This window comes from Chionomys nivalis, chromosome X (genome assembly GCF_950005125.1).
Source record: "Chionomys nivalis chromosome X, mChiNiv1.1, whole genome shotgun sequence".
NCBI classification, from domain to species: domain Eukaryota; kingdom Metazoa; phylum Chordata; class Mammalia; order Rodentia; family Cricetidae; genus Chionomys; species Chionomys nivalis.
In genome coordinates this window covers 81670407-81691637 of record NC_080112.1, presented here as the reverse complement: position 1 = coordinate 81691637, position 21231 = coordinate 81670407, and the positions used below count along the sequence as shown (strand labels likewise).

The window sequence follows — 21231 nt, the reverse complement described above, 5'->3', positions numbered from 1 at the left end:
CATGCACACTGCAGTAAGTTTAAGTGTGCCAACTCTTTAGCCTAAAACAAGCTCAATGTGACACAAAAAGATTTGCAACATGAATATGGCATGTTTTTATTATTTCCTTCCTTCTATCCTTCCTCTCTCTTTCCTTCATTTTCTTCTTTTCCACGTACATTTTTTACTTCCTTCTTCCCTTTTTCCCTTTTCTCCCCATAGATTGGATCTCATTATTTTTCCCATGCTGGGCTTGAACTTGGAATGCCGTGCTGTGCTTCAATCTTTCAAGGAGCTAATATTACAGGTGTGCATCACATATCCATTTGAGGGCATAGTTCTAAAAGATGGCATCCAATGTTCACATAATTATCTTCCAAGCATGGGTGTGCTTGCACACACACACACACACGCACAAACACACACACACAAACACACACAATCACATTGGCGGATTTTTCTTCATCTATGTTAAAGCAAAGAAGATAGACCATTCTCAGAATGTATTTCTCTAGGTTCGGGACTTTTGACTTCTAGTAACTCTCAGTGGAGACCATGTCAGGGGACAATAGCGCAAACTGCCTTGCTCAGGGCTATTTTGCACCTTACCTTTTTGTTTTGCTGTTTACACCCACAGAGTGCACCTAAGAATTGATGTCCCCAGAGAGTCCCCAGATTAGTGTGTGTGTGTGTGTGTGTGTGTGTGTGTGTGTAGGTTCTGGAGGGGAAACAGGCTTATGTCCTATTTTTCCCTCTGTACCACAGTTCCTTTCTAGACTTCATAAGGTTTAGTCATAAATCCTTTCCTATGAAACAGATTTAAAAAAATTAAAAAAAAACAACTTATGATATCTCTTTAACTTAAACACTTTAAAATTCTTTAGGGAATTTCTTTTCTGAGTTTTTTTTCAATTTTTAATTTTTTTCCATTCAAAAATTTACACTTCCTCCCCTCCTCCCATTCCCCTCCTGCTCCCCCACTCCCCATCCTCCCTCCCCCTCACTTCTTATAGAGGGGACCCTGTAAAGTGTGTAAGTTTAAGAGATACCAAAAGATAATTGTGGATGGTAATGCAAGTTATGATGGAAAGAAAATTAAGTACAAGACTTTGGACTCACCAAGATATGATAGATGAAGGAGTATTTTCTCTGAATTTGTCAAATGCAAATGGACTAGACATTTTTGATGTATTTATTGCTTATACATGTTATATATAGATATTGTACTTATTGTAGCTTTTCTTATATTAGTTATAGCCTTCTTTTTTATTTTAGACAAAAGGGGAAATATAGTGATACTTTATTTGTGTTTTAATAAATAAAGCTCGCCTGAAGATCAAAGTGCAAAGCTAGCCACACTAGTCAGCCATATAGGAGAGGCAGTGGTAGCACATACCTATAATCCCATCAGTCATATTAGTTTGCCATAGTGGCTAGGCAGTGCTTGTGCATGCCTTTAATAAAAGCACTAGAGAGGAATATAAGGCAGGATGAAACAGAAACTCACTCTCTTTTACAGTCTGAAGATTTCATAGAGGTAAGAGCTCTCTAGTGGCTTGGGTGCTTTGTTTCTCTGATCTTCAACTTGAATCACCCCCCCCTGAAAAAAGAAAAACACTTATGAGTGAGTACATGTGAGAATTGTCTTTCTGGGTCTGGGTTATCTCACTCAAAATAATGTTTTCTAGCTCCATCCATTTTCCTGCAAAATTCAAGATGTCATTTTTTTTTCTGCTGTGTAGTACTAACTTTTTGAAAAACCGTCAAACTGATTTCCAAAGTGGTGGTACAAGTTTGCACTCCCGCCAGCAATGAAGGGGTGTTCCCTTTACTCCACATCTCCTCCAGCATAAGTTGTCATCACTGTTTTTGATCTTGGCCATTCTGACAGATATAAGATTGTTATCTCAGAGTCGTTTTGATTTGAATTTTCCTGATGGCTTAGGATGTTGAGCAATTCCTAAAGTGCCTTTTGGTCATTAGAGATTTCTCTATTGAGAATTCTCTATTTAGATCTGTACCCCAATTTTAGTGGATTATTTGATATTTTCATATATAGTTTCTTTAGTTCTTTGTATATTTTAGAGATCAGCCCTCTGTCAGAAGTGCAATTGGTGAAGACCTTTTCCCATTCTATAGGCTGTCATTTTGTCCTGTTGACTGTATCTTTTTCCTTACAGAAGCTTTTCAGTTTCAGAATGTCTCATTAATTGTCGATCTCAGTGCCTGTGTTACTGTTGTTATATTCAGAAAGTGGTATCCTGTGCCAATGTGTTCAAGATTACTTGCCACTTTCTCTTATTTGAGGTTCAGTGTGACTGTATTTATGTGGAGGTCTTTGATCCATTTGGACTTGAGTTTGATGCATGGTGATAGATAGAGATCTATTTTCATTCTTCTACATGTCAACATCCAGTAATGCCAGCACCATTTTTGAAGATGCTTTCTTTTTTTCCATTGTATAATTTTAGCTTCTTTGTCAAAAATCAGGTGTTCATAGGTCTGTGAATTAATATCTGGGTCTTTGCTTCAATTCCATCCATCCACCTGTCAGTTTTGTGCTAATACCAAGCTATTTTCATTATTATAGCTCTGTAGTAGAGTTTTGAAGCCAAGGATGGTGATGCCTCCAGAAGTACAGGATGTTTTTGGCTATCCTGGGTTTTTGATTTTCCATATGAAGTTGAGTATTTTTTTCAAGGTCTGTCAAGAATTGTTTTGGGATTTTGATGGGGATTGCATTGAATCTATAGATTGCTTTTGATAAGACTACCATTTTTATGTTGATCCCACCTATCCAAGAGTATGGGAGATCTTTTCATTTTCTGATATTTTCTTTAATTTATTTTTTAAAGACTTAAAGTTCCTGTCATTCAGCTCTTTCACTTGATTGGTTATAGTTACCCCACTATATTTTATGTTGTTTGTGGCTACTGTGAAAGGTGATGCTTCTCTGATTTTTTCCTCAGCCCTTTTATCATCTGTAAATAGGAGGGCTACTGATATTTTGAGTTAATCTTGTAGCCTGACATATTACTAAAGGCATTTATCAGCTGTAGGAGTTGCCTGGTAGAATTTTCCAGTCACTTATCATCTGCCAATAGTGAAATTTTGACTTCTTCCTTTTCAATTTGTATCCTTTTGATCTTCTTTTGTTGTCTTATTACTCTAACTAGAACTTCAAGTACTATATTAAATAGATATGGATAGTGAACAGCCTTTTCTTGTTCCCGATTTTAGTGAAATCACTTTGAGTTTCTCTCCATTTAGTTTAATGTTAGCTGTTGGCTTGTTATATATTGCCTTTATTATGTTTAGGCATGATCCTTGCAACTTGATGGCTCCAAGACCTTTATTATGAAGGGATGTTGGATTTTGTCAAAGTTTTTTTTTCTACTACTAATGAGATGTGGTTATTTTCTTTCAATTTGTTTATAAGGTGAATTACATTGGCAGGTCTTCATATGTTTAACCATCCTTGCATCTCTGGGATAAAGCCTGTTTGATCATGGTGGATGATTTTTCTGGTGTGTTCTTACATTTTGTTTGCCAATATTTTATTGAGTATTTTTGCTTTAGTGTTCATGAGGGAGATTGGTAGGTAATTCTTGTTTTTACTTGCATCTTTGTGTGGTTTTGGCACCATGGTAACTGTCACCTCGTAAGAAGAATTTGGCAATGTTCCTTCTGTTTCTATTGTGTGAAAAAAAATGAGAAGTAGTAGTATTAGCCCTTCTTTGAAATTCTGGTAGAATTCTACACTGAAATCATCTGGCCCTGGACTTTTTTTGGTTGGGAGATTTTTGATGACAGCTTCTATTTCCTTGCAGGTTATAGGTCTATTTAAATTGTCCATCTGGTCTTGATTTAATTTCAATATAAGGTACTTATCCAGAAAATTGTCCATTTCCTTGAAATTTTCCAATTTTGGGGGTACAGGTTTTTGAATTATGGCATGATTCTCTGTATTTCCTCAGTTTCTGTTGTTACATCCCCTTTTTTATTTCTGATTGGGGGGTGTTTTGGTTTGGTTTGGTTTTTTGAGATGGGGTTTCTCTCTGTAGCTTTGGAAACTGTCCTGGTACTAGCTCTGTAGACAAGGTTGACCTTGAACTCACAAAGATCTGCCTGCCTCTGCATCCTGAGCGCTAGAATTAAAGATGTGGGAGCTCATTTCTGATTTTATTAATATGCATATTCTCTCTTTGCCTTCTGGTTAGTTTTGATAAGGATTTGTGTATCTTGTTGATTTTCTCGAAGAACCATCTCTTTGTCTCTGATTCTTTGTATTGCTTTTTTTGTTTCTATTTTATTGATTTCAACTTTAATTTCATTATTTCCTGGCATCTACTTCTCTTGGATGAGTTTGTTTCTTTTTCTTCTAAAGCTTTCAGGTATGCTGTTAAGTCACTAGTGTGAGATTTGTCCACGTTCTTATTGTCAGCACTGAGTGCTATGAACTTTCCTATTAGCACTGTTTTCAACGTGTTCCATAAGTTTGGGTACATTGTGTATTCATGTTCATTGAATTCTAGGAAGTCTTTAATTATGTTCTAATTTCTTCCTTTACCCAGGGGTATTTCACTTGAGCATTGTTCAATTTCCATGACTTTGTGGGCTTTCAATTAGTGTTATTGTTGAATTCTCAATTTAAGCTATGGTGATCTGACAAGATACAGGGGGATATTCCAACTTTTTTGTATCTGTTGAGGTTTGCTTTGTTACCAAGCATGTGGTCAGTTTCTAAAAGGTTCCATGAGGAACTGAAAGAAGGTATATTCTTTTGTGTTTTGATGGAATATTCTATAGATGTTTGTTAAATCCATTTGAGTCGCAGCTTCTGTTAGTTCCTTTGTTTCTCTGTTAAGTTTCTGTCTGGCAGTCCTGTACAATGAGAGTGGGATGTTGAAGTCTCTCACTTTAATGTGTGGGGTTTGATTGTTATTTGAGCTTTAGTAGTGTTTCTTTTACATATGTAGGTGCCCTTGTACTTGGGGCATAGATGTTTAGAATTGAGACTACATCTTGATGGATTTTCCTGTGATGAATATGAAATGTCATTATTTGTCTCTTTTGATTGATTTTAGTTTGAAGTCTATTTTGTTAGATATTAGAATAGCTACACCAATTTGTTTCTTAGGTCATTTTATTGGAAAATCTTTTCCTAAGCCTTTACTTTGAGGTAATGCCTGTCTTTGAAGTTGAGGTGTGTTTCTTGTATGGAGAAGGATGGATCTTGTTTTCATATTCTGTTAGCTTGTATAGATGAATTGAGACTGTTGATATTAAGAGATATTAATGACCAGTGATTGCTAGTACCTGTTATTTTTGGTTTTGTCATTGTTGGTTGGTTTGTGTGTTTTTCTTCTTTGGGATTTGCTAGTATGTGTTTATTTGTTAGTATGCCTGTTTATTCATGGGTGTAACTAGCCTTCTCAGATTGGAGTTTTCTTTATAGTACTTTCTGTAGGGCTGGATTTGTGGATAGGTATTGTTTAAATCTGATTTTGTCATGAAATACCTTGTTTTCTTCATCTATGGTAATTGAAAACTTTGCTGGGTATAGTTGTCTAGGCTGGCATCCATGGTCTCAGTGTCTGCAGAACATCTATCTAGGACCTTTTGGATTTCAGAGTTTTCATTGAGAAGTCTGGTGCAATTCTGATAGGTCTGGCTTTATATATTACTTGGCCTTTTTCCTTTGCTGATCTTAATATTCTGTCTTTTTTCTGTATGTTTAGTGTTTTAATTATTATGTGGTGAGGGGACTTTTTTTGCTCCAGTCTATTTGGTGTTCGGTAAGCTTCTTGTACTTTCAGAGACATGTCCTTATTTAGGTTGGGAAATTTTTTTCTATGATTTTGTTGAATAGAGTTTCTGTGCCACTAAGCCGACGTCTTCTTCTTCTTCTTCTATGCCTATTATTCTTAGCTTTGGTCTTTTCATGGTGTCCCAGATTTCCTGGGTATTTTGTGTTAAGTAGTTTGTAGGATTTAACATTTTCTTTGACCAATGAATCTATTTTGTCTATTATATCTTTGACACCTGAGATTATTCCATCTCTTGTATTCTGTTGGTTATGCTTGCATCTGTAGTTTCTGATTATTTACCCAGATTTTCTATTTCCAGAATTCCCTTGGTTTATTTCTTTATTGCTTCTATTTCAGTTTTCAAGTCTTAAACCATTTTCTTCACCTGTTTATTTGTCCCCCCCCTTGGCTTTTTTTTAATTTCTTTAAGGGATTTGTTGATTTCTTCCAATTTTTCATTTTATTTTCCTCTACTTCTTTAAGGGAATCTTTAATTTCTTCTTTAAAGGCTTCTATCATCCCCTCCAGTCCTAAGAAAGAGCAAGGCACCCTGACCCATGGGAAATCCAGTGCCCTCTGCCCCCTACATCCAGGCTTAGGAAGGTATGCATCCAAAGAGAATAGGATCCCAAAAAGTCAGTACATGCAGTAGAGACAAATCCCAATGCCATTATCATTGGCTCCTCAGTCTGCCCCAACTGCCAGCCACATTCAGAGGGTCCAGTTTGATCCCATGCTCTTTCATTCCCAGTTCAGCTGAAGTTGGTGACCTCCTAATTAGCTCAGGCACACTGTCTCAGTGGGTGGATCAAGCCCTCGCAATCCTGAGTTCCTTGCTCATATTCTCCCTCCTTATGCTCTTCAACTGACCTGGGAAGTTCAGACCAGTGCTCTGATGTGATTCTCTGTCTCTGTCTCCATCCGTCGCCGGACGAAGGTTCTATGGTGATATTCAAGATAGTTATTGGTCCACAGGGATGACCCTAGCTAGGACCCCGAGCACTGGAAGAGAGGTGCCTGAACTTGCCTTGTCCCATAAAACCCATCACTTTTAAGAGCAGCATTATCCAGCCTTACAGGATTCCCTTCCTCTTACTCTACTAATAAGGTAGTACTTTTCATGTGACATTTTTATACGCCTTTAATTTAGGTTAACTCTTCCTCCCTCCCCACTTCATCTCCACTTCCTTCTCTAGTCCATGAATCTCCGAGTTTGAACTCAGGTCATCAGCATTGGCAGCAGGTACCTTTACACGTCACTATAGTACATTTCACTAAACATACTAGAAAATTCCATAAACAAACACCCAGATACGGTGGCAAATTTTTGAGATAACGAATGTCTGCAATCTGATGAATTCATTAAATTGGATATAAGAAATGAAAGTTTTGCATTACGGTTATCAGGAAGAGGGAGCAAAAAAAATTAAAGGCATAAAGAGAAGTATTAGCAGAATTATAGGGAAAAGTATTTAGAGAATAGTAATCATATTTGTAGTGGTTTGGGCATATAATAAGAATGTTATCAAAATAATCATGAAGTCATACATACATAGATTTACACAAACACATTTATTTTTTCCATGAGGAAATTAATATTTGGATTTCACGTGTGCACGACCAATTTTGTATGGGATTTCTGGTTCGACATAAGCTGAGTATGACTTTTCTTTTGGAATGTAGGTTGCTCTTTGGGGCCCAGATGTGGAAAAATCCTGCAAGGAAGTTAAAATATCAAAGTAATTGCATGACATTTCATAAAATACCTAAGCTTGCTTAGATATGCCAATGTATTATAAAATTAAGCATATATTATGTGTCATTTTAGAAAACTGTTTAGTTGCTTTTATAAGTCCATAATTATATAAACAATACAATATTTATTTTAATCAATTAATGTTAGCTGAGTTTAATTAGACACTAAGTACATGTGCTATAATTCTTCTAAACTGGCTCAGATAATGTGCAATCCAAAATCTCTTCAATACAATAAGTATCAAACATTGCTAGGTAATACATATATAAGAAGAACAAGTAGTTTTGTGATATTATCATTCCAAAGTTCATTCTGTTACTGTATAAGATGAATGTTAGCACATCCCTGAGTAAGTCTCCTAGCATTTAATCAGTTCTTGTTGGTTTCAAATCTCTTTTCTAATTTAAATATTTTTATTTAAATTTAAATATTTTATAAATAATTATACAAATTAATATAATGTATACATTAATATGTACTATATATATTATACATTCTATATCTTTGACTCCTGTTTCCTGATCCCATTATACAAACTGAAGTAGTAGGTATAGTGATTCGCATAAAGTCAATTTTCTAAACCTATATCTGAAGTGATTTTGTTATATCATTTTATCATAATGAATGCCAATGATCACTGCATCATCTGCATTGGAATTATGATAAGGGTGACCATAAATAAAAATTAAAATGTTTTCTACATACAAAGTTTGGCCTCATAGGTGTGGTTGGCAAAAAGTTGTTCCCATAGTTTACTGCAGGCTTAGTTGATCCTGGAGAGCCATTCCAGTTAGGAGCTGGATAGTTGGAAAGTATGCCTTCTTTGCATTCTTGAGCAAAATAGCTATTTTAAAAACAAAAAATTAGAATACTTCAAAATATAAAGTATACGTATAATATTAAATTATTATAATGCAATAGATTACTATGACTGTACTCAACATGAAATGAATGAGGTCATGCAGAAGTCATTAGATTGAAACAAACGACATAGCAAAATGATGGTGTATTCATAAGATAGAAAGTACTAAACCTTTTTTCTTTTAGTCATATTATAAAAACTAGAGACTCGATAGGGAATAGTCCCTATGTTCTTTCTCAGAATGCCTATGATATTGGGATGTTTAGACAAATGGGAAGCATGGCATTAAAAGTTCTACAGTTTAATTTTGATCATTACTGGGGTTTTCCTCAGGCAATATGCTAAAGAGCTATCTTTTACTCTGACAAAAACATAGATATTCACAGTTAGAAACAGTGTTATCTCTATGCCTGTTTGTCTCTGCAACTTTGCCTCCTGCAAAAAGAGTATACAAGATTAAACTGTTGAAAGCAAATATTTCCAAATGAGATATTCTTGTCTTTCTTTTCCAGTATTTGTACTTTTCACTTCCCTTTTATAGGATTGAAAGCTTACTTGGAGTTTGTTCTTGATAATTGTGATGATGGAGAAAAAGAACTTCCAGAAAAGGGTTCCTGGTAGATTAGACTCCAGGGATTCTACATAGACATTTTTGCAAGAGAAAACAATGGTTAGTCATGATTTTAAGGAAATGTATATTACAGTGTATAATTGCTTACATTGCATCTCCATGTTAATATGTAAATATCTTGATAGTTCTAAGCCATTTCCTACAGAATGAGGAGTGAAAAAAAGTAGGTAACGATACTAGAAACTTTTTAAGCATCTATTAATCTAGGTATCTGTTAACTATCATCTGCTTGTTACCCATCTAGTAATAAAGAATAGTATTCTGAAAATGTGTAAATACGAGTTACACTTCAGACACAATCTACGCATTAACTAATGCTTTTAACCAAAGATTAAATTTAAGCCCATCTTTCAACTGTCATAATGTGAAAAACTTATAAAACACAGCTGACAATACTTTGAGGAGAGAAAATTTAGGTTAAATACAGAACTACAGCATCAAACAGCTACAAGTATACTGTAATAGATTTTTTGGAGGGATTTTTGATTTTCTGATTTCATTTTATATTCCATCCACAGCTCTCCCTCACCTCTCCTCCCACCACCTTGTCCCCCCAGGACCTCCCCCATCTGCTTTTTCCAAAAAGTATAGGCTCCAGTGGGAAGTCAACAAAGTATAGCATATTAAGTTGTGGCAGGACCAAGTCGTCCCCCCCCCCCCGAGTTACTATAATGGATTTTTAAGAAAATGAAAATCTATGCAAATTAATTGATAAAGACCAAAGTACACCGAATGCATGTGCAAGAACTGAACTGCAAGAGTATGGTTTTTGAAGAAAGATACTCAGATTTTAGTAAAGTTAGGAGGCATATAAAGTGAATCTAAGTCTATGCGGTACCTATTCTTTTAGGCTCAGAAATTATGCATACACATATATTGTGTTGTGACTATTTAGACAGCCATTCTCAAAATCAAGGATAAGTGTATATGGCCATTTTGGTACAATTAATTTGACAATGGAAAGCTTCAGATAGTCTATAAAGCTACACATATACTTTGACATTGAAATGGTCAAATGATGTGAAACATATATGATGGTCCATCCCTAGTTTTCAGGTCTTATGCACAAACATCCTAGAGGGGTTAAGAATCTTTGAGTAATATTAATATTAAAGATAATAAAGAGATTAAATTTCATCTGAAAAGGCCTACTGACAAAGAAGAATGAGACTGACCCTTTATTTATCTTTCATTGTTTAAGAATTTTTTCTGTCTCTGGGCCTTTTTTTTTTTTTTTTGCTTTATTTTCAAAAACTTCCTCAGGACAAAATAAAATGCAATGATGAAACACAAAAGAAAAGGCATAGCTTCTGAAAAGACTCTGGTGAAACTTGGTCAAAAAGACAAGATGATATCTATAGTTTTTCTTGCTCATGCTCTGACTTCACAATGGATAGAATCATGCATGTCTCACGTCTTAAAGGGGTCACTTTTCTTTTCATGGTGGACTTAACCTCTTTGGTTCATGCCTTTTCCTCTTGTAGTAGAAGTCTGGACTCGAGGTCATGAATGAAGATTCTTTAGTTTCAGTAATGTAGATGTGTTTTTTGGGGGGAAGGATCCCATAACAAACTGTTATGCTTCCTAATGATACAGAATTATTGTACTCTTGTACAATTTAACTTGTTTATTTGGGGCCTTTTTTAAACTTTTCAATATTTATGTGTATTAGTGATTTTGACTGTATGTATGTCTCTGTGTGTACAATCTATGCAGGACAGAAAGGGTGTCAGATTCCCTGGAACTGGAGATATAAATGGTTGTGAGCTGTCATGTGGTTACTGCGAATTGAACTCAGGTCCTCTGGAAAAGCACCAAGTGCTCTTAACCACTGAGTCATCACTCCAGCCATTGACTTAATTTAAATTCATTACTCTACACGTAGCCTTATTCCAAGTAAGCAGATACAACAAGTACTTTAGACAAAACTTGAAAGTAAACATATATAGAATAATGAAGGCCAGAGAGAAACTGAAATAGTAAAGCGATGTATTTTTAAACTCAAGCCTTTGGGGTGGTAGTAAAGGCATCACTGATAAGATTATGACATTCCACTATTATATACACATGAAAGTCAAGAAAGATCACCAGCTAGTTAGTAAAGACATTTTTTCCAGAATTAATAACTATCAGTCAGTACCATCTATTTCTAATGAAAAAAATTGTAAGAATGATAATGCCAGTAATAATTCGAGGAAAATAGCAGATATAAGAAATGGAGTCACTTTGCTTTGAAGTCTAACAGTAGTTGAACCCAAAGCTGAACCTCTTCACATACTCCAGAAGCATGAAAAATGTCGGTTTGACTTTCTACATGAAGAATGTTTCTTTTATGTCATATTTCAGAAAAATTTGAAACACCATATTCAGCATTAGAAATTGATTGTTTTACATCCATGTTGATGCAGTGAGAGTAAGGGGTGGAAGCAACATATGGCATACCTCATCAATTTTAAATAGCAAAGAGAAAGCCAAATGGAGGGATCCATCAGGGTACAAGAGTACAGGGGCCACCAGAACAAACATTTAAATGAATAATCAAAGAGTATAAATACCATCTGTGTAACATAAAAGTGAAAGAAATTAAGAGAAATTAAAACTCATGATTGTATTATAAAGAATCAAATAATCTCAGTGGTAAAAAACAATGATATCTTGAATTTTGCATGCAAATGGTTGGAAATAAAAACCACTATCCTGCTCGTGCTCTCTCTCCTTCTGCTCCTGGTTTGGACCTTGGGGTTGTAGTCTGGTGCTCCAATGTGGGACTCTGTCTCTGTCTCCTTTCATCGCCTGATGAAGGTTAATATCCAGGAGGATGTCTATATGTTTTTCTTTAGGTTTACCTTCTTATTTAGCTTCTTTAGGATCACGAATTATAGGCTCAATGTCCTTTATTTATGGCTAGAAACCAAATATGAGTGAGTACATCCCATGTTCCTCTTTTTGGGTCTGGCTTACCTCACTCAGGATAGTGTTTTCTATTTCTGTCCATTTGCATGCAAAATGGTGCACCCACATACTGAGACAATGGGGATGTTCTTTCGGGAACTCATCAAGGCCAGCTAGACTGGGTCTGAAAAAGCATGGGATAATACCGGACTCACTAAACATAGCGGACATTGAGGACTGCTGAGAAGTAAAGAACAATGGCACTGGGTTTTGATCCTACTGCACATACTGACTTTGTGGGAGCCTAGGCTGTTTGGATGTTCACCTTAATAGACCTGGAAGGAGGTGGGAGGTCCTTGGACTCCCCACAGGGCAGGGAACCCTGACTACTCTTAGGGCTGATGAGAGAGGGGGCATTGATTGGGGGACGGGGAGGGATATAGGAGGCAGTGGCGGGGAAGAGACAGAAACCTTTAATAAATAAATAAACTAATAAAAAAAAACCACTATCCTGAGTGAGGTAACCCAAACCCAAAAAGATGAATATGGTATGTACTCACTCATAAGTGGATTCTAGCCATAAATAAAGGATGTTGAGCCTATAATTTGTGATTCTAGAGAAGCTAAATAAGAAGGTGAACCCAAAGAATAACATATAGTTATCCTCCTGGGTATTGGAAGTGGACAGGATTGCCGGACAGGGCTTGGGAGCACAGGGGTGGGGGTGGGGTGTGGATAAGGGGAGATGGGGAGAGAGAAGAGAGAAGGGGAGGATGGGGAGAGCTTGAGGGAATGGAATGGTTGGGATGGAGGAGGGGTGGATGAGGAAGCAGGGAAGTAGATATCTTAATTAAGGGAGCCATTTTAATGTTGGCAAGAGACTTGACTCTGGAGGGATTCCCAGGTGTCCAGGGAGATGTCTCTAGCTTGTTCCTTGGGCAGCAGAGAAGAGGGTGCCTGAACTAGCCTTATTCTATAGCCACACTGATGAATAGCTTGCATATCAGCACAGAACCTTCATCTGGCAATGGATGGAGCTAGAGACAGAGACCCACATTAGACCACTGGACTGAGCTCCCAAGGTCCATATGGAGAGCAGAAGGAAGGAGAACATGAGCAAGGAAGTCAGGACCGCAAGGGGTGCGTCCACCCACTGAGACGGCGGGACTGATCTAATAGAAGATCACCAAGTCCAGTTGGACTGGAACTGATGGAGCATGTGATCAAACTGGACTCTCTGAATATGGCTGACGGTGGAGGCTGACAGAGAAGCCAAGGACAATGGCGCTGGGTTTTGATTCTACTGCATGGACGGGCTTTGCGGGAGCCTAGTCTGTTTGGATGCTCACCTTCCTGGACCTGGGGGAAACAGGGAGGATCTTGAACTTCCTATATGGTAGGGAACCCTGACTGCTCCTTGGACTGGAGAGGGAGGGGGAGGATGAGTGGGGGGAGGGGAGGAAAGTGGGAGGAAGGAAGGAGGTAGAAATATTCAATAAAAAATAAATATATTAAAAACCTTAAGATTATAAAAAAAGAATCAAATAATCACATGCTTGAAGATATGAAAGTACATCTAATCTAACTGGAACAAGCTGACTAGGAGCCTATTGTAAGTCACAGACAAAGAAGCTGTTCTCTTTTTTTTTCTCATAAATTTCAATGATGTTTTGCCAAATTTTAAATAATACAGGTCATCTCTATGATAGTAATACCTGGGACCAGAAGAACACTGTGCATCATGGAGAGGATAAGATACAAGTTTCTCAAAGGAAGTTAATCTTTTTAAAGTTCATGATTTAAAAAAATTAAGAGGTCCCAAAGCAATATTCAGCCTACACTGCAATTGCCCTAGTTTTTTATACTTTCCTCAAGTTTCTAAATCCTTCTCCATGATCTTTCTTCTCAACTGATAACCTCACTTCTTAAAGAGTATATTGAGGGAGGTAACCTAGTCCCAGGAAGATAAAACACCACACAAGCTCTATTGTTTGCTGTTCCTAGTTACAAGTCTTCAGATGCTGAGTATACAACATGGAGCAACCACAAAAACCACAAATGTAAAGGAGCCATAGGGGAATAGCAGGATGCAGGTGATAGAAAGTAGAAAATGAAAAAATGGGGAGGTAGCTTCCAAATAGGATGTAGAAGAGAGAGCAATACATTAGGAGCGGGAAGGATAAGTAATACCAAGGTTGTTTGAAAAAACTTCAAGGAACCATTATTTTATAGTTACCAAAAATTATACATATAAGTGTATATATATATACATATATATATATATTAAAGGTTTTATGAGCTAGAGTTGTAATTGTCTCCCTAAAGAACTGTAGGCTGACAGAAACTCAGAACTAGGCTCAAAAAATCACCTTTGAAATAGTTGTTAAAAGCCGGGCGGTGGTGGCACATGCCTTTAATCCCAGCACTCGGGAAGCAGAGGCAGGCATATCTTTGTGAGTTGGAGGCCAGCCTGGTCTACAAGAGCTAGTTACAGGACAGGCTCCAAAGCTACAGAGAAACCCTGTCTTGAAAGACCAAAAATAAAATAAAATAGTTGTTAAATGTAGTACATATGACTCACCAATTAATATTGACTATGACTGGTGCCCTTGGTTGCCTCTCAGATATTGAAGGAAAACTCCTATTGCTGAAGATACTTGACATTTAGGACACAGGACCTATATTATTTGAACTGGATCTAATCTGAAAGCATTCTTTCTGTGGTCTAGCTTCCATAGTATCAGAAAATACTATACAAGCTGCCAAGGAACAAAAACAACTAATAGTTCTTCCTTTCCAGTTGTACCAGCTACAAACCACAATAATGACCAGCATTGAAAGATACCCATAGTATCTTACAGATCGTGTGTAGGTCACCTCTGATAAAAGAAACTTTTTCCAGCAAATGGATACCATCACAGAAAAACACAGCTGGAAACAAAACAGAGATCAGTAGGTCACAGGAGCCCAGCACCAGTAGATACATCTACATCATAGCTCCTGCATCTATGGCTCAGGGAACTTCTCAGAAAAGAGATAGAAAAAATTTTAAGAACTAGACTACCCGGAAGTGTTCCGTAAAATGGTCTATCATAGAATGGCTGCATAAACAAGATATGAATAATGACAATAACAATAGACATGCTAAAGTGGAAGGTGGAAAATTTCATGGGGTCACACCCCTAGATGACTTCTGAGAGGACAGTCTATTCCAGAGATGTGCCCCCTAATTGTCTAATACAAACTGGTGAATCCTAAAACCATATACAAACAAAGAACAAAAATGAATGAGCAAACATAATAACATCAATTCCTTCTCTCATAGAATCTGAAATTTTTATTCTATGACCATATACCTTAATAAACTTATAAAATATCTACCTGAGAGTATGCCAAACATAAAGAAGGCATAGCTGAGAATAAAGATGGCATACTGACATTTCGGTTTACTTCTATATCATTCTGATTGTCCTTTGATACCATTGTGTTCTCATAAAAATAATTTTAAAATATTTTATTAATTCTTTGAGAAATTCATACATGCATACAATGTATTTTTATTCACTCATATTCATCCATATAAGTCCTCGTATATTCCCCCTAGCTCCTAGTAAATGTGTGCATCTTTTATTATATCCCACGTACTGAGGCATATAGGCCACACACTGGAGCATGGTTGACCTACCCGGTGCCAAAGATTTTGATAAAAACTGACTTTTCCTTTCTAAGAAACCATCAGCTGTCAATACTTTTTCAGGTTATAGTGGGAGCCCATGAGCCACTCTTCCTTCATGCTGGATGTCTGGCTTGATCGTGTGTTAGTCTTGTGCAGGCAATCCCTGCTTCTATGGACTCATGAGTGTAATAGTCCAGTTATGTCCATAAGACTTTTTTCTCTCTAGTCCTCCCAAGTCCTTTCTGTTATAATATTTCAGTTCTTACTTCCATAATGATGCTTAAACCTTGGGAGTATGCTATAGATATTTTATTTATTGCCAAGTCCTACACAGATACTTCTGTGTACTGGAAAAGTTGAAAGTTTTATCATTAACAGCTTTAGCTGACATCCACTGCACGAAGAAACTTCCCCTTATGAGATCTGGGAGCTGTACTAATCTATAGGTATAGAGATGCAAATTTAGAGAACAGTTTAATGCTATGTTTATTTAGCAAAATAATAGTAGGGGCTCATGGGATCCCAACCTTGAGATTTTGGCTAGATTTGTAGTAACAGGCATATTTTTCCTCCTGTGGACTTGGCCTTAAATTCAATCAGAAAGTGGTTGGCTAATCCCATAACATTAGTGCCACTATTGCAACCAGAGGCATTTCTAGGTATATCAGTTATTACTGTAGCTCTCAGAGTTCACATGGATATGACTGTTGATGACTTCTTTGCTCTAGCAGCCTGTATAGCTCCATCTGATAATATGAAAAGTAGCTAGTAGGAAAAAAGTTTTATAGTATCAACTTGATTTTTCTATATCCTGTGACTAAAGTGTCTTCAGCAATAGGCTCATCCCACCATATTCTTGTAGGCAATCAAGAGCAGTCTCTGTAACATGCATTGTGTTTTGGAAGGAGGGGAGTGTCTGAGATGCTCCTGACCAACAATTAAAGAGGCGATAGCCCATACCTGTCACTGACTTTCTTAAAATATATATTTATTTATGTGGTGTGTGTGTGTGTGTGTGTGTGTACAAGTGCCTGCATAGAGGCCAGAAGAATGTGTCAATCTCCTAGAGTTGGGAGATTTGTTGTAATTCACCCAATGTGGGTGCTAGAAACTGAACCTAGGTCCTCTACAAGAGCCTCAAGTGCTCATAGATGCTGAATCATCTCCCCAAGCCTGGCATAGGACTTTTTGTTTGACAATTTATAGGTTCTGGGAAGAGCTTTATCTCCAATGTAGAGCAACCCCAATCAGACTCTTTTCTATATATATATATATATATATATATATATATATATATATATATATATATATATATAAAATAGTAGGTCTCCGTATGACTTTTTCAAACATCCTAAGTATTAATTATTCCTCTTCCTGTCATTTCTCTTCCCTACCCTTCCATTCTTGAACTCATTTAAAGTTCCTTCCCCAATATTCCCCTCTTCCCCTTCATGTCATCTTTGCTCTGCTATCCCCATTCTTTTAAGATCTTTCTTCTCTTTTCCCCACAATGTCCCTTTTCTAGTTTCCTGATATCCACTGGTATGCCCAGCTAAATCCACAAATCTAAAGAATGTTAGTCTTCATGAGTATGAATGAGAACGTGTAAGATTTGTCTTATTGGGTCTGTTTTACCTTTCTCAGTATGTTTTCCATTTCCATCGATTTACCTGCAGACTTCATAATTTCATCCTTATTTACAGCTTAATAAAATCCCATTGTGTGTGAGTATCTCATTTCCATAAAGAGAATATTAATCAAAAACAAGTTTTTACTCAAATGTTTCTGCTTCCATTAGCAATTTTAGTAAAAAGAAGAAATAAATAAAAAGAAAGCATTCTGAATGAAATGTGATTAGATTTTGTTTGAAGATTTTGCATATCCACGTTTCTTTTACTTCTTTAGGACTGAAAATGATTAAGCTTTGAGTGCTTAAAATCTAGTGAATGGTGTTCTTCTACCCAGAGAATAAATGAGTTAAGAAAATAGAAGAGAAGGAGAGGGCAGTTTTAAAGCATCTAAGATAGGATTAATCTAAAAGCAAGAAAGGAATTGTCTTTTATTTCTACTTCATAGCATTAGCCACCAAAGTTAATAATGCCAAGTCTCTGGTGATGCTTTTTGGATCAATGTGAAACTAATTTTAATCTTTCCAGTATTTTTAAGTATATGCCAATCAGCTTGTGAAATTTAGAGAAAATTATTCACATTCATGACTGAAAAAATCCATAAAGTACATATAAATGTGGCTAAAATAAACTTGTGGAAGGAAAACCTAAAATTCATCAGGTTTGCATTATCACACAATAAAATTTTAGAGATGGACCTTCTAAAACCAACAAAATAGCAGCAGAATCTTCTAACAACATTACTGCTAATTTATACACTCCTTTGCTATGTTGTTTTTCTCTAACCACAAGTCCAGAAATAGAATAAAATTAAGTATTTTAGGCATCAGCCAAAACGTTTTTCTATCCCTCTGATCTAAGTTACATTCACACGCATGCAACTGCCCACATAAATACATATTATGTGAATGAATTGTAAGATCCATTAATATGTAGTCATCTGATGGCTTTCTGTGCTACCATTAACAGTACCCGGAGGGTATTGTAGAGAAGAAATGGTGAATGGATGTGCTAAAGGTGCACACTTCATAACTGTTTCATTAATTAAACCTCTCATCTTAGTCATGTTACAATTTCTTCCACTGGCATAACACCTAATAAAGCGACTATGTATCTTGGGTTTTTAAAAGAAAGCACTAATTTTATGTAACTGTTTTCAATAATGGATATTGGTGTCTAGTTTATTTTTGCATAATCAGACTCGCTGCTCTTCCTGAGGACCTAAATTTGATTCTCACCATCCACATCAGGGAGCTTACTTCCTGTAAGTTCAGTTCTAGAATATCCATCACCTTCTTCTGATCTATGTGGACATTCAAATGTGTGGCATACGCCCAGAGACAAGTACATAAACACATAGACACGTAAATAAAAATAAATCTCCAATATTTGTATATACACATCTAATGCTTCATCAGGACTTTCGAGTCTGTTTCTCCCAATGAGTTTCATTTGCAACATTATAATATCAGTTGGTTATAAATATGGTTTGTTCCAGAACTATCAATTTTATTGTATTGATCCCTATGCCAACCATTATGTCAGTTCTTAATCATCCAAATCACAGTAGCTATGCTTAGAATTATTAATCTTCCAACTTTTATAATTATCATTTTCATTGTATACTATTATGGAATACAGTGTGCAATGAACAATGCCAATATGTAAGGTATAATAATCAGATCAGGACCTGTAAGGCTACCTTCTCTTTATCAATTTTTGTCTCGAATCTTTGCTTTGCTTTTCTACGTGTTCAAAAGGCATGCAATAGGTTATCACAAAGTATATCACACTGTGTTTTGAAACCTACAACTTAATTCTTTCATTTTGAAACCTATTATCTAACCTCCTTCTATAATGTTTACAACTCCATCTTTCCAATCTCTCTTAATTCATTATTCTACTTGAGGCAGACGTTTCAGCTCTTCCACATATAAGACATGGTACTCCAATTTTCTACTGATATATATCTACTCAACCATTGATGAACATCTAAGTCAATTACATAGCTATTGTGAATAGGTACACAATAACTATGATTTTACAGGTATCTCCTAAATATACTGATATCCTTTTCCTTTAGATAAATACCCATACGCACACACACATGTAGTAGGAGCTGCAGGCCTGCTTTTCGTCCTGCCCGGCTCCTGCACGGCTAGCTTTACACCAGAAATAACAACACATAGATTGTATTCATTTAAACACTGCTTGGCCCATTTCTATTCATGTGTGTAGCACCTTGAGGTGAGCTTACCAGGAAGATTCTAGCCTACGTCCATCCTGGGTTGGAGCTTCATTGCGTCTGGCCGGGAGAGGGGAGCATGGCGTCTGTCTCTCAGAGGACCTGCCCTGCATCTGAGCTCACTTCCTCTTCCTCCCAGCATTCTGTTCTGTTTACTCCACCCACCTATGTTCTAACCTATGAGGGCCAAGCAGTTTCTTTATTTTTAACCAATGACCTTCCTCCATCATTTCCCCTTTTTCTGTTTAAACAAAAAAAAAAAAGGAAGGCTTTAACTTTAGCATAGCAAAATTACATATAACAAAACAGTTATCAAGTAAAAATTACAGTTACAATATTCACATCTATTTTATCTTTATTATAACTAAGGAAAACTATAACTATCTATCTATTCTTCAACTCCATCAAAGACTCCAGAAGGATACAATATTACCTAAGCAAACAAGAAATAAGCAACTTTCAAACTCTAGAAATAACAGAGACATCTCGCTGCCTGGACAGTCACCCAAAGTTCCTCTGTACCGTTGGGGCATCCATCTTCGGCCTACAGGTCCATAGTATCCAGAGACATTTCCATGAAGCAGGAAATTTCAAAGGCAGTTCAGTCACTATCTGCTGTGTCCTGCAGAATGTCTCGCAGACTCCTTCATGAATCAGGAACCCCGAAAGATCATCTCACCTTTAGGCAAGTTCAGCAGTCCCCTCTCTCTGTGGGTTCTCTGTGTCCAGTTTATACAATAGTCCAGGCAAGAGCAGTTTCTTGCCCAAATGGCTATCAAACTCCATAAGGTGCCTCTTTGATGCCCATCTTCTTCTTGAAGTAGATTGGTGCTGCCAGGAGCAGACGTGTCTCATTGTCATGAAAAACCCTAAGTTATTAAAACATTTAAAATGCCATATTCTATAATCTTTGAAAGATATGAAGAATGCCTATCTAAAATATATCTATGTACATCTAGAAAATCTAACTAACATGACTACAAACTTGACTATTATGATTATCTATTAACAACCTATATATATTACATTTTTTTTTTTTTTGGATTTTTCGAGACAGGGTTTCCCTGTAGTTTTTTGTTCCTGTCCTGGAACTAGCTCTTGTAGACCAGGCTGGCCTCGAACTCATAGAGATCTGCCTGCCTCTGCCTCCCGAGTGCTGGGATTAAAGGCTATACATTACATTTTTAAGTGAACTACACAATCACAATACCTTAATCAATATCAGCAATACATATACATATAATAAAATTGACCTTAAATTAATATCAGTAAACCAAGATTCATATCAATGCAAATTATTCACATCTATATCATCTCCCCCTTTGAATGTAAAAGAACATTTATAAACAATATATGGGAACATGGGCGCAGTTTTTTCTCTCCAAACTGCTTCCTGCTGAATGGGGGCGCTGTTATTCGGGTCTTTTATGGGATAACCTGTCTGCTAGGTTCATCTCAGTTGGCAGTTGAGCGAAGCAATTTTTTAAGGGTGTTCACAGCAACCCTTCAGGAGGGTGTGGTCTATCATACCATACTGTGATCGAAGAAGCAATCCATAGAGTCTCATTCTCTGTGAAAACAAAAGAAGAATCTCTTTTCCAAAGTATCATATCCTTAGATCCAAATTCTGAAGTCAAGGTATTTTGAAAATATCTATCTTGGATTAGTTCAGCAACATTTATAAACAAATATCTTTTAGCAGCTGTTGTTCTTTTCTCAGCATTCAAACAATTCAAAGAGAGCATAATAGCA

At 36.6% G+C, this 21231-nt stretch overlaps 1 protein-coding gene across 2 annotated transcripts in view; it reads right to left on the bottom strand.

The window, feature by feature from the left end:
* Positions 1 to 7381: 7381 nt before the first annotated feature.
* The window catches only part of LOC130868661 (uncharacterized), a 62359-nt gene continuing 48509 nt past the window's right edge, over positions 7382 to 21231 (bottom strand). Inside the window, exons 5-7 of one of the 2 annotated variants that reach the window (XM_057760800.1) lie at positions 8963 to 9047; positions 8251 to 8389; positions 7382 to 7504 (exon numbers count right to left, since the gene is read on the bottom strand). In XM_057760800.1, coding sequence (XP_057616783.1) covers positions 7382 to 7504; positions 8251 to 8389; positions 8963 to 9047 — 347 coding nt within the window. The remainder of the gene's footprint in view (positions 7505 to 8250; positions 8390 to 8962; positions 9048 to 21231) is intronic. The other variant, XM_057760801.1, reaches the window with a different exon arrangement.